The sequence below is a fragment of the Lytechinus pictus genome, chromosome 1, assembly GCF_037042905.1.
Source record: "Lytechinus pictus isolate F3 Inbred chromosome 1, Lp3.0, whole genome shotgun sequence".
Taxonomy (NCBI): Eukaryota; Metazoa; Echinodermata; class Echinoidea; order Temnopleuroida; family Toxopneustidae; genus Lytechinus; species Lytechinus pictus.
In genome coordinates this window covers 37,319,919-37,333,718 of record NC_087245.1, presented here as the reverse complement: position 1 = coordinate 37,333,718, position 13,800 = coordinate 37,319,919, and the positions used below count along the sequence as shown (strand labels likewise).

General features: G+C 39.1%; 1 protein-coding gene across 1 annotated transcript; it reads right to left on the bottom strand.

Annotated features, from left to right (window-relative positions):
- Positions 1 to 2,663: 2,663 nt before the first annotated feature.
- On the bottom strand, positions 2,664 to 3,848 carry LOC135155472 (uncharacterized). The gene has a single exon (XM_064104519.1). The coding sequence runs from the start codon at positions 3,846 to 3,848 to the stop codon at positions 2,664 to 2,666; it is 1,185 nt and encodes a 394-aa protein (XP_063960589.1).
- Positions 3,849 to 13,800: the final 9,952 nt, after the last annotated feature.

Sequence of the window (13,800 nt, the reverse complement as noted above, 5' to 3'; positions counted from 1 at the left end):
TCACCGTACCGTTATTACTGTTTGATACATTTCGTATCAAACATTTGATTAAGCAGTTTGGAATGTTGAAATACATACCTAATGTGCTTTAAGAATCATTTCACTGAAAAGTAATAAGGTTCATATTCTACATACTGTAATCAATCTTGAGTTTTATGACTATTTATAATTCCATTTTGATTAGGAGATAAATGTGCATTTGACAAGCCACATCACGTTTTCATCTATATTCTCATTAAAAACACATCATAAATAATGAAATTAAAATGAAATCAGAAATTATCCATTTAGTTTTTTATTAAATTATGATGGATAAAAAACATTGTAATCGTAGTAAGCATGAGCATAATATGTGCCAGATTTTTTTTGTTTGCTTCTGTATGTTACAGTTGGGGAAACGTCAAAAGTACATGCCCCACGCAAAAAGTGCACAGAAAATATCTCTTAACTCTGTTATGTGCGAGAGCTACGGTGAATGATTTACTTTGTAAACCTACAATACTAAATATGATTTTATGAATTCTGAAAGCTATCGATCTGTCCTTATAAATGAATGATTGTGTCGCCATCTGCCTAGATCGAATGTTTATCGATCCGATCAATATTCATGCCACAGAGTAGCACACCAGCTAATTTTAAGTCACAAAGCTGTATTAACAAAATTACCATGTACAGAAATGGATTTTATGAATATTAGAAGTGTGTGATTTGAGTGAAAGGTTATAGGGGATTTTATGTAAAAACATCAATTCTAATGAATTTTGCTTGTATATGTTCATTGTGTGTATATATTCTGAGTATATATTGTGGACTATATTTCTGTGTAAACTTTGGTGTATGTTAAATTATGTATTTTCTAAGAGTTTCTGGAGTTCAAATTATATATATATATATATATATACACCTATACATCTATGAATAAAACGATCTCTTCTCTATGTTCTCCTATACAATAGTCATCATCACTTTAAATGATTTGGCATTCATGGAGTTTCAAATCAATTGTATATTTGGAAGTAACGGAGGAAAACATTGAAAGAGAGAGGGGGAGGGATGGAGAGGAGGGAAAAGGGCGAGGGAGAAAAAGACAGACAGACAAACAGATGATTAGAGAGTACTTAAAGGTCAAGTCCACCCCAGAAAACAGTTGATTTAAATAAATTGAGAAAAATGAAATATGAAAAACGCTGAAAACTTCATCAAAATCGGATGTAAAATAAGAAAATTTTTACATTGTAAAGTTTCGCTTATTTCTCACAAAACAGTTCTATGCTCAACTCAGTGATATGCAAAGGAAAGAGTCGATGATGTCACTCACTCACTATTTCTTTTGTTTTTATTGTTTGAATTATACAATATTTCAATTTTTACAAATTTGACAATTAGGATCTCCTTGCCTGAACCACAAAATGTTGAAATAATGGAATTCCACGTGTTCAGGGAGGAATGAAACTTCGTTTCACATGACAATGACGAGAAAATCAAAATATTTCATATTTCATATAATAAAATACAAAAGAAATAGTGAGTGGGTGATGTCATCGGTGCCCTCATTTGCCTACCGAACAGGATGTGCATGTTACTGTTTTGTTTAATTAAGCGAAACTTTAAAATATTATAACTTTCTTATTTTACATCCGATTTTGATGAAATTTTCAGTGTTATGCTTGTTTGAATTTTCTCTTTCTATCCAAATCAGCTTTTTGCTAGAGTGGACTTGTCCTTTAAGAGAGAGAGGGAGATGGGGAACATTTGATAGGGAGGTTTATGAGATATTACTGATGAAAAGCAGAAAGAAGAGAGATAGATAAAGAGAAGGGAGAGGGAAATGGAGGGGAGGGGAGAGGGGGAACATTTGATAGGGAGGGTTATGAGATATTACTGATGTAAAAGTAGAAAGAACAGAGATAGATAAAGAGAAGAGAGAGGGGGGTGGAGAGGAGGGGAGAGGGGGGAAATGTGATAGGGAGGAATATGAGATATTACTGATGAAAAAGTAGAAAGAGAGATAGATAGAGAGAAGAGAGAGGGAAATGGAGGGGAGGGGAGAGGGGGGCCATGTGATAGGGAGGGTTATGAGATATTACTGATGAAAAGTAGAAAGAAGAGAGATAGATAAAGAGAAGAGAGAGGGGGATGGAGAGGAGGGGAGAGGGGGGAACATGTGATAGGGAGGGTTATGAGATATTACTGATGAAAAGTAGAAAGAAGAGAGATAGATAAAGAGAAGAGAATAGATAAGGTGATAGAAGATGGGAGAAAAGAGAGCGTGACATATACAGGGACCCGTATTGGTTGGACCATCACACGATCATTAAAGAACAAAGATGATATGTGGGGATTACAGGCAATTATCAAATCTGTCTTGTGTTCGATGTTTTCTTTTTATCCACAAGGATTTTCGTAACAGAAAAACTGCCAGCGGACATTCGGCAATAAAAATAAACTACTAACGCAAGACAGGATTTGATAGGCGGTGATTGCTTCGTAACCATTGCGCATCAGACAAATTGCTGATGTTTCATGTAACAATATCAAACTCCCAAAGGCAAAGATGAAAGCGGCAGCCTCTGTCTAGATTGAAAGACTGTCTTTGGGTGAGGGAGGGGGCACATACTTTGACCTTTATAGTGTGCAGAGTATACACACTTTGGTGTTCCTAATTAGCATACTACCTGTATTCTATATAGTCTTCGTAGGGCAACCATGATCAGTGGGCTATCAATTTGGGCAACCATGATCAGTGGGCTATCAATCTGGGCAACCATGATCAGTGGGCTATCAATCTGGGCAACCATGATCAGTGGGCTATCAATCTGGTCAACCATGATCAGTGGGCTATCAATCTGGGCAACCATGATCAGTGGGCTATCAATTTGGGCAACCATGATCAGTGGGCTATCAATCTGGGCAACCATGATCAGTGGGCTATCAATCTGGGCAACGATGATCAGTGGGCTATCAATCTGGTCAACCATGATCAGTGGGCTATCAATCTGGGCAACCATGATCAGTGGGCTATCAATCTGGGCAACCATGATCAGTGGGCTATCAATCTGGGCAACCATGATCAGTGGGCTATCAATCTGGTCAACCATGATCAGTGGGCTATCAATCTGGTCAACCATGATCAGTGGGCTATCAATCTGGTCAACCATGATCAGTGGGCTATCAATTTGGGCAACCATGATCAGTGGGCTATCAATCTGGGCAACCATGATCAGTGGGCTATCAATCTGGTCAACCATGATCAGTGGGATATCAATCTGGTCAACCATGATCAGTGGGCTATCAATCTGGGCAACCATGATCAGTGGGCTATCAATCTGGTCAACCATGATCAGTGGGCTATCGATCTGGTCAACCATGATCAGTGGGCTATCAATCTGGTCAACCATGATCAGTGGGCTATCGATCTGGGCAACCATGATCAGTGGGATATCGATCTGGTCAACCATGATCAGTGGGCTATCAATCTGGTCAACCATGATCAGTGGGCTATCGATCTGGGCAACCATGATCAGTGGGCTATCAATCTGGTCAACCATGATCAGTGGGCTATCAATCTGGTCAACCATGATCAGTGGGCTATCAATCTGGTCAACCATGATCAGTGGGCTATCAATCTGGGCAACCATGATCAGTGGGCTATCGATCTGGTCAACCATGATCAGTGGGCTATCAATCTGGTCAACCATGATCAGTGGGCTATCAATCTGGTCAACCATGATCAGTGGGCTATCAATCTGGTCAACCATGATCAGTGGGATATCAATCTGGTCAACCATGATCAGTGGGCTATCAATTTGGGCAACCATGATCAGTGGGCTATCAATCTGGGCAACCATGATCAGTGGGCTATCAATCTGGGCAACCATGATGAGTGGGCTTATCAATCTGGGCAACCATGATCAGTGGGCTATCGATCTGGTCAACCATGATCAGTGGGATATCAATCTGGGCAACCATGATGAGTGGGCTATCAATCTGGGCAACCATGATCAGTGGGCTATCAATCTGGTCAACCATGATCAGTGGGCTATCAATCTGGGCAACCATGATCAGTGGGATATCAATCTGGGCAACCATGATGAGTGGGCTATCAATCTGGGCAACCATGATGAGTGGGCTATCAATCTGGGCAACCATGATGAGTGGGCTATCAATCTGGGCAACCATGATGAGTGGGCTATCAATCTGGGCAACCATGAACAGTGGGCTATCAATCTGGTCAACCATGATCAGTGGGCTATCAATCTGGGCAACCATGAGCAGTGGGCTATCAATCAGCAAATCTACTCCACAAATGAAGTTGAGTGATTTCAAGATTTTTGTCTCTAAAAATCATCAAATTTTAAGGGTTGAAATTCTGAATTTGAAGATAACAAAAAATGTAATAAAATACCATAACAGTTTGATGTTTTTAGGATCTCAAACGTTGAGGAATTGCTTTCAGTTGCACAATGTAATGCTTAATAAGAACTTGGGGCAATTTTGTTTAGATTTAACTCCAAATCATCCTAGTTACTTTATTTGCCTTTAGAAAATTAAGTATTTAGCCATCCAAATGCCTGTCATTACGTCATTAAATTACAAAAGGATACTAGTGCCAAATGTTGCAAGCTTGACCTGTTAACAAAGTTGAGCAATATAACCTGTTTCCTAAAGAGCCAAAAGGGTTTATATGTGCATAGGACGCTCGACTCTTTCTTGGTCAAACAAACACAGTACTAGTCCAGGTGTTGTTAAAGTCTAATGATGCATGGATTAAGACAATATGGAATTCAGGAAAGATATTTGGTCGTGTTATAGAAACATGGTCATTGTGGCCATGACCGACTTAAGATTTAATTAATCTCGAGCTTGTAATACTAGGAAATAATGTTACAAAATCTTTGGTTTGGGAAAATTTCACCACGTAAAGCAAAATAAAAGCAACAACTTTGTTTGCCATAGCCCGACTGACCCTAGCAAGACCTGCCAACCTTTTTTAATTTTTTTATTCAATTATGACCAACAAAAAAATTGCTTACCATCCCGGATTTTGATACATTTTCAACATTTTTTTACAAATAGACCTATGTTATGAACATGCAGAGGAAACTTGTGTCCTGAACAACCCTTAATGGCTATTTAAAAAAAAGATCTAGCAGCTCTTTCATACCCTTTCATATCATACCATTTTTTTAAATTAAAGAATATAGACTGAGCTTTTTTTTTCCTCTGTTAGGGCAAGCAAGTAATATCATTTAGGCCTTAACTCAAATTTAATTTGGCAAGTATACCCCCTCTTCATTCTTTTCTTTGCAGTGGAGCAAAGTTCCTTTCCATTTCTTCCTAAAAGTAGTTTATAGGGTTGATGCATGCAGCCTGTTCATGAATTGATTTTTTAGCCTTAGGTTAGACTAATATGGGATTTCATATGGACTTGATAGGCACCCATGTTTAAAACATGTTCGAACATTGGTCATATACAATAAGATGTACCTGTATTTGTCAGACTCGACCAAGGCAGGGACCCAGGTTTTACCTTGACACCCTTAGCTATGCAGATTCACTACAGGCGCAAATGTTGGAGTACCAGTTATTTGCTTTGTTTGGTTACTTTACATGTATATATGTGATATTTCGTCGGCGGTCATCCGAACCGTCGTATCATTCAATTTTGAGATTATTGCAGAAAATGAAAGTACAAGTCCTACTCTATTCATAACTTCATTTCTAGGCAGCAATTTATTTTATTTTCTGAGATATGAGAGGATTTTCACGGCGGTGCCATACAAATTTTTAATAAATTGCGCAAATCCCATTGGAAACGTACTGTAACAGAGAGATACGACGTTTTGACTGACCGCGATTTCAATGCGCGTGGTCAGCCAAACGGTAGTATCAGCACTTGGCACTGCATTGACTTTGCACGTGAAAAGCGATACAACGTTTTGAATGATCGCGCACATTGAAATCGCGGTCAGTCAAAACGTTGTATCGCTTTTTCTCGATGGCTTTTTTTGTACAGGGAAAATCTAAGCCTTTCAAACCGAAATTACAAGCATGTAGCTCTTTTGCCATATTTTCTCGGATCCTTAGTTTTGTGTAAAAATAAAGATACCAATGTCAAGCACTTTTCTTGGTCTTTCCAACCATGTATTTTTCTAGCAATGAATATGTTGTAAGGCTGGGGAACTAAGTGTGAAAATTACAGTAAACTTTGAAGTCGATTTTCTCTGAAATGGGTTTGCATGCACCGTCATTTGTGTGATACGACGGTTCGGATGACCGCCGACGATTTGAGAGAAGTTTTTTTGTGGCAAATGTTTGAAAATGTGGCTTGAACAACCACAGAGGAGTTTGCCATTACCAGGCAGGGATTCTTAATCAAAGTCCTCGATAGTTATTTGATTGCTTCAACCACTAATGGCCCCCAAGTGTTGAATCTGCGCCCCTTTGCTCTTAATTTTAACCATCATCTGTATGAGTATCTTCAGCATTATTTTTGTCACAAGTGACTTGGTAACCACAGAGTAGATGAAGAAGAGAGTTATTAGAATGGCTCGATTTTTATCCTGCGCTTATGCATCCCCTGGGAATGCACCTAGAGTCAGTCTGTAGACTATAGGAAGCATACACACACACTCACACTCCCACACACTCACTTTTAGTTGCTACCAAACAAGGACAATAAAACACAGATACACTCGGTCTATAATATGCAATCTGGGACACACACTCTTGTGTTCAGCATGCAGTTGGGGACATTTGTGAATGTGAGTGACAAAGTTGCGGTAACCGGGGACATATTAAGTGATTCACACACATTTTGGCCATTTTCTATTACTTTAGCACTATCTGTGTTTTATTTGCATCAAGGCTGAAGAATATGGGAGCCGTCCCTGTTTTTTCCGGAAACGTCACTGGTGGGATAGTTGAGTGTCACACTCTCGTCCCGGTTATAAGGCGATTACAGATGGTCTCCCCCGCAATGTCACCCTTGTCATGCAGCATGTAATACATACACACACATACACACAGACCATCTGTTATTCGAATCGTACACTACACAATGGTGTCCCCAGTATGCCAGCTAAACTGTCACCCAATTTTTATTTGGTGACAGTGACACACACACATTGTCACCCACATCATGTCACACATACTATTTCCTCCAAATCATTATCATCCACACTCATGCCACGAATCCTCATAAACACGTATCATCCCCATAACCTCACACTACCACACCTGGTGGGTGTTTCATAAAGCTGTTCGTAAGTTAAGAGTGACTTTAAGAACGACTGGTGATCCCTTCTTGTGATAAATGGTATATTCATTGGCGATGGTTTAGCGCGTAAGAAGGGATCACCAGTCGTTCTTAAAGTCGCTCTTAACTTACGAACAGCTTTATGAAACGGCCCCCAGGTAGCTGCTTCATATCACATATTTTTGGCCACAACATCCCTAATATTATTCCACCGACATTTGTCAAGCGAGATCACCCTATCATTTCAGCCACACTATTTTCCTGCAAGTGGGGTTTCATATCGAAAATTATATAATCACCCTGGAATGAAATATTGCAGAAATGAAAGGCTTTCCAAGAATGTCACATCAATTGCACTCTTTTGATTGCTAACGAATGCTAAAGATTGAAGCCAGGCCTGCTGATGAGTGCTAGGAGGTTGATCACAGATTCGTCATTGTTCGTGGTGTTGATGAGAGATGAGAGACCTTAAAATGGCAATGCTAGCTGTTTGGGGTATCAGCGTGAATACATCTACCAGTGGAATTGAAAGTAAAATGTCAGCGATCAATTATTCATCCTACGATCGGGATTTGTTCTCGTCTCATTGTCTCAGAGACTGCTCAGTCCAATTCATCTAAACGTCGTTAATTGGAGCCTTTCCTGATCATGCTTTCTTGGAACGAGTCCTACATTTGTTACATCCAGTTTTTGTTATCTTTTTGGAAGCGACTATAGCTTTTCATGAGTTAGGAATGGAGATTATGCAAATTGTTTCGGGTTTTCCTTACAGTTTCCTTTTTCATGGGGGATTGTTCCTATCACTTGTTGGCATACTGTCTGCCTTTTGGGCCTTATCATGAGTAGAAACTGTCATACATATCCAATCAACCATTTGAAATATAATTTTGCTCTTTACTAAGACTGTTGGTGTACAGTATGTACAAAAAAAAGTCAGGTCCAATTCTTGAAGCCATCATGGTGTTCTTTCATTGATCAGGGTCCTGAAATAAAAAGGTTTGCGATTAATCGTACACTTTATTTTCATAATTGTACATTGTAGTCAATGGAATCAATCGTAGAAAAATGTTCTATGATCATTGCTAAGCTTTGTGTTACGGGCCCCAGACGTAATTTGTTTGTAATGCCTCTGAAAGGTAGCCAGTGCCCTCCGTGGCTTCCGGAGAGCGTTAGATCGCCTCAATGTTTGTCATTGTTTTCCCTTTACAAATTTGTTTGTTAAGAGCTCATAAATTTCAGATTTTTTGTTGGAAGTTTGAACATCAGAGTGGACTATTTGACACTGTTCTCACTACCTTCCTAAAACTAGTTTACTGGAAACTAGTTTAACGTGTAATGAGAACGGTCGAAGCGATCTTGGAAGCGATCTTCCAAACCGGTTCAGAAAACCACCTCACGATGTAGTTTTCAAGATTGCTTTGCCTTAAACTGGTTTTAGCGTGACGACACAACCGTTCTTCGGGAAGCGATCTTCGCACATTTTGAGCACGCCCCAGGCCACACTCTGTGTGTAGAATACCAACGCTGCAGTTTCGAAATTCGCGCAAAACATGTCGCCCTGCTGAGAGCATTCCTATAGCAACAAGATCGTTTTACGTGAAGTGATTTTGAAAACCACTTTCATGTGATCAAGTGGGAATGCTAGCAAAGCGATCTTCCAAACTGGTTTCCTGAACCGGTTTCCAGTAAACTAGTTTTAGAAAGTGTAATGAGAACGGTGTCTTAGACTGGACTTGGTTTGGAACATATAATGCATTGCAATAAAAGAAATAACTTGAGCTAGGGAATTTCTCTCCTTATTCCTGGTTTCTATACACTGTAAAACTTCTGGTGTTAAGAAAGAGACCAATTTGTGCTATGAGAGGCCACATGGTCAGGTGTTAGAAGTACACCTTGGAATTTGGAATTAACACTCAATAGTGTTTAAATAACAAACAGAACGTTATAATAACACCAATGGGTGTCAAACAAACACCATGAATTTAAAACTGGTAAAAATCCTTTGTATGGTGGTCTAGTTTTTTACACCGTTTTTGCAGTGTATGAGATTTGCCAGGTGCGTGAGGAATAGTGTGTTGATATTCCGAACACTATCGTGATATCAATCGATCACATGATTTAATTAATAGTATTTCATATAATTAGATTTAGAAGAAAAGGCAAAAAACCTCAATTACTCTTGGCAAGGGTAAGAAATATGATAAAACCTTTGTGAATTATGTTCAATGGGGAGCCCTTTGTTCTATTGTCGTGCCTTGAATAGGAATGGGTTGTTGGCGAACACACAGGCCAGAACGATGCGCACTGATTAACCATAATGACATTCATCCATGTAGTGCTAATGATAATGTCTGAAAGAGCCTAGAATGAAAAGAAAACACTTGCCTCCCGCGGATCAGGGATAAATTTACTGAGACGCCCCTCTTTTGATGCTGACGACCAGGGGGTAGACTTTAGAATTGATGAGTAAAAGGTCAACGTCTCTTGTGACATTAAGCTTATTTGGCACTCCTCATTCTCAGTGGAATACTAAACGCATTCATGTGAATATAGCTAAGATATCATAGAAAGTTCCATATCATAACAGAAGGACCATAAACAACTCATTCATACATCCTCCAAGGGGGTTCAGATGCCCAACTTTTGAAAATTGGAAATGCTCTCAAATTACTTTAAAGATGTAATCATGGCACAAAGACCCAGTACTAGTTGAACTTGGAGTGAAATCAAAATATATGGTGTTTTCTGGGTAGACATGCATGAACACTGGGAAACTACCTAAATTCATAAGAAATCTCTTTTCAATAGGCGTATGTTTCTTTGAAATTCAGGTTTATTGATCTTTACTTTTTGTAGTAAAATGCCAATGATTGAAACTAAAGGGCAATCATACCTGGATTTGTGAGCAAGCATGTTCTGATGTGCATTATTTTCTCATTTAATCCTATTCATTGGTATCAAGCATCTCATTCTTGATATCGGGAAATTTCTTGCACTAACTACACAGAAAGTTTCAAGAAGAAATCGTTTATGTCAAGATATCAGCGTTCATCAATTCTTGATGTAAAGAAATTGGATTATAATATAAGAAAACGTCTTTCCACGTGTACGTAGGCTTATTCTGGCTACAACATCTTGGTGAGACAATACATATTCTAATTCCCAGTCATGTGGATATCTCACTTCCATGGCAATCGCCTACCAAACTGCTAGGAGAAAATTCAAGAATTTCATGGGACCATTCCATAAATGTAAAACATCTGATTCAGCAAATACATTTTGTTGGTGTAAAAACATCTGATTTAGCAAATACATTTTGTTGGTGTTACCAATTATGAAAAAACGAAAATGTCATAACTTGTTGAAATTCTGCATCAGATTTCTAAATTAGATTTTTTTTGGTTATTATTGTTTCAGTGTTATTTATGCTCATTCATCTCCCATCTATTTATTTAGTTGATGGTGAAGTGAAGTTTTACTGATCTGGGGCCCGTTGCAGAAAGAGTTGCGTTTAAACGCAAGCCAAAAAATCAATCGCAAGTCCCAAATGCACGCTGTTGGTTGAAAATCAAGTTGCGCATGATTTTTAGAGTTGCGATTGATTGCAACTCTTTCTGCAACGGGCTCCTGACCACCTTCACCCTATTGTTGTAACATTCATCCAAGCCATGTTCCAAAGCATGGTATAATCACTTTTATCTGGTAGTAAAACCCTCGGATTGTTGTTCGTTGCTAAGCAACCTAGTGGGGGGAAAGGCCAGGGTGAAGTGCACTTTGGGTACCATGGATAGAACAGGTGGATATAATATACGATAACATTATCCTTTCTTCTCTCTATCATAATCTACCAATGTGTGAATCTATTTATAAATGTAGTCTTGGCTACAGGAAACTTGTGTCTTTTGTTGAGCATTGTTGTAAAATCATTTCATTTTGCTTCCTCAATTGTAACTGTGTATTGGTTTACTTTGCTATCATAACTTACAGGGCCTGTGAATAAAGCTTAGGGCAAAAAGTACCAATTTGGCCTGTTTTTTTTTATACTATACACTCGCTTATACTATTTTATTAGCCCTGAGGTGTTTAGAATCATATGAAAATTCACTTACATTTTTGGAGTCTCAATGAAAATTGCTTTTTTTCCTCACCATACAGTTGAGATCCCCTTTTCACTGTTCAGTCAGAAAATCCAAGAGTCTAAGACTAGTATAGAAATCGACTGTAACCTTCAGTAAGAGTGTTTCTGTGTTATACTCTCTCTGCAGTAGATAGATATCTCTTTTTCATTTTCATCCTTTGAAGCCGGAATCTCCTTATCATCTTTATTCTTCAATGATTCTCTCCCTTGATGGATGTAATGGGTGTAATCCTACCGGATCCAGTTTCATGAAAATGATTATTTTGGTTGCTATGACAGTCAATTTTAACATCATGCTATCCTTAATATCTTGTAGGCTGTTTGAGCTCTGTAATTACTATGGCATTTGCCATTAATGATATTGAAAGTTGACATTTCTCGAGTCCCTTTCATGAGGTACAAAGTGCTTTGAGATGCCATCCCTGTTGGGTTTTTCATAAAGCTGTTTGGAAGATATGAGCGACTTTACAAACGACTTTATGATGACTGGTGACCCTTTTGTAGGAACTAAATCAATGCTAATGCAAAGAGAGCGAAGTTGGCTCAGTCGGTAAAGCATCTGCCGTCGAACCAAAGATTGTGGGTTCGAGTCCAACCCGGGCGGATGACTGGAGCCAGTGCGTGAAGAGAGCGAAGTTGGCTCAGTCGGTAAAGCGTCTGCCCGTCGAATCAAAGTTCGTGGGTTCGAGTCCACCCCGGGCGGATGCCTGAAGCCAGTGCGCTGTGTGTAAACGTCTCTCCCCTGTTCCATAGATGCAGGCTATGTTACAGTGGAAAACACACCGTCCCTCGGATAGGACGTTAAATGGAGGCCCCGTGTAGAGGAGAATCGCCACCTTTGCATGTTAAGAACCCACTGCACTATTCGAATAAGAGTAGGGGGAAACCCCGGTGTAGTGGTCCACCTGCATTCCCCAACCAGTTATCGGGAGGAGAGACCTGCGGGTCACAGTTCTGTGTGCGCGCCCTTCTTGGCGACCCAGATATATGGTGGTATACAAAATGCTGTGCATCATCATCATCATCAAATCTAATTTGTATAATTACCACAAGACAATATCACCAGTCGTTCGTAAAGTCGCTTGTAACTTACAAACAGCTTTGTGAAACACCTACCTGCGGTATAGGAAACAGAATATGCACACATTACCAGGCAGTGACATTATTTGCCATTGGATCACTGACTTACCATAATATTGACAGGAACATTAATGCAACCCGGGCCTAGTTCTTAGTCTAATGAATCGATGTGTCACAGATATTGAACGGAAAGCACGCCAAGAAAGCGTAAAAGTATACATATATTTGCATAATTGAGCTGGAAGTCAGGTAGGAAAGGACAACCACAGAGAAGAGATGGGGGCATTTACTGTACTTAAAATCAGAGTCTGTATTCTACAATTTGAAGTGACGGATACTCGGAGAAGAGTGCTTTTCAAGTCAAGATTGAAGTATGGTAGCAAGCTGAGAATTTGAATGAACTATTAAAGGGGTATACATCCAGTGTTGGGCAATGCTCTTTCAATTGAAATGGCATATTTTCATTGAAAAAAAATTCACCTGAAATTTTAGAGTAATTTGTTGCCTTACAATAACAAAAAATATAAGATTCCTGTCCCTTTTTTCTAAACGCCTCCGTCCAAATTTTAACTTTTGTTGAGCTTATGACACTATTTGGGTTACATTTACCCAGTTGCATGATTTTTCAAGGCTTTCATTGTCCTTAAACCAAGGTCACATTCTATGATGAAAGCATCCAGATCTAGAAGAGTATAGTGTATGTAATGACAGTTTGGAGATCATTATGTACTGTCAAAATAGTTCGTAAAAGATTGGAGTACTGTGGTTTAATGTTTACTGTACCTTACTAAAGTCAAAATTATATCAAAATGTGTCATTCAGATACGTCATAGAAGTACTGAGTGGATAATGTGGGCAATATCTTCCAGATTTGCTCTTTACATTTTATTATGTTTGTGAGGAAATGGATTGCACTTTTATTTCATTATTTTATTACTTTGTTTTGTTTTTTTGTTTGGTAATCTGTTATTAAAATATTCCTGTGGTTTCCCATTTTTAAGGGGGAAAAAAAGAAGTACCATCGAAATGCTGAAGGGACGTTGCGGTCGTTTAGGGTGTAGGTGGGTGATGTATTGGGCTTTTTACAGTTTCCTGTTACTGGTAGTGTTATCTCTTGTTTGAGAAGTACTATTGACCAAACTGTCAGATTTTCACGAACAATTCCAAGCACTCAAGGTCCCCACGGTGTCCGCAAGTCATGTAAATTAGCGCTGTTTTCTCTTGTCTATCGCGTCGCTACAGTGAGTACTTGGCCACATCCTTAGCCTCTACTGCACTTACCACTAGTATTGCAAAATGAAGCCATTTCAAAGAAAAATGTTAT

Excerpts from the sequence above, each read along its gene's own strand:
- LOC135155472 (XM_064104519.1), bottom strand. The coding sequence starts at position 3,848 with ATGGTTGCCCAGATTGATAGCCCACTGATCATGGTTGCCCAAATTGAT.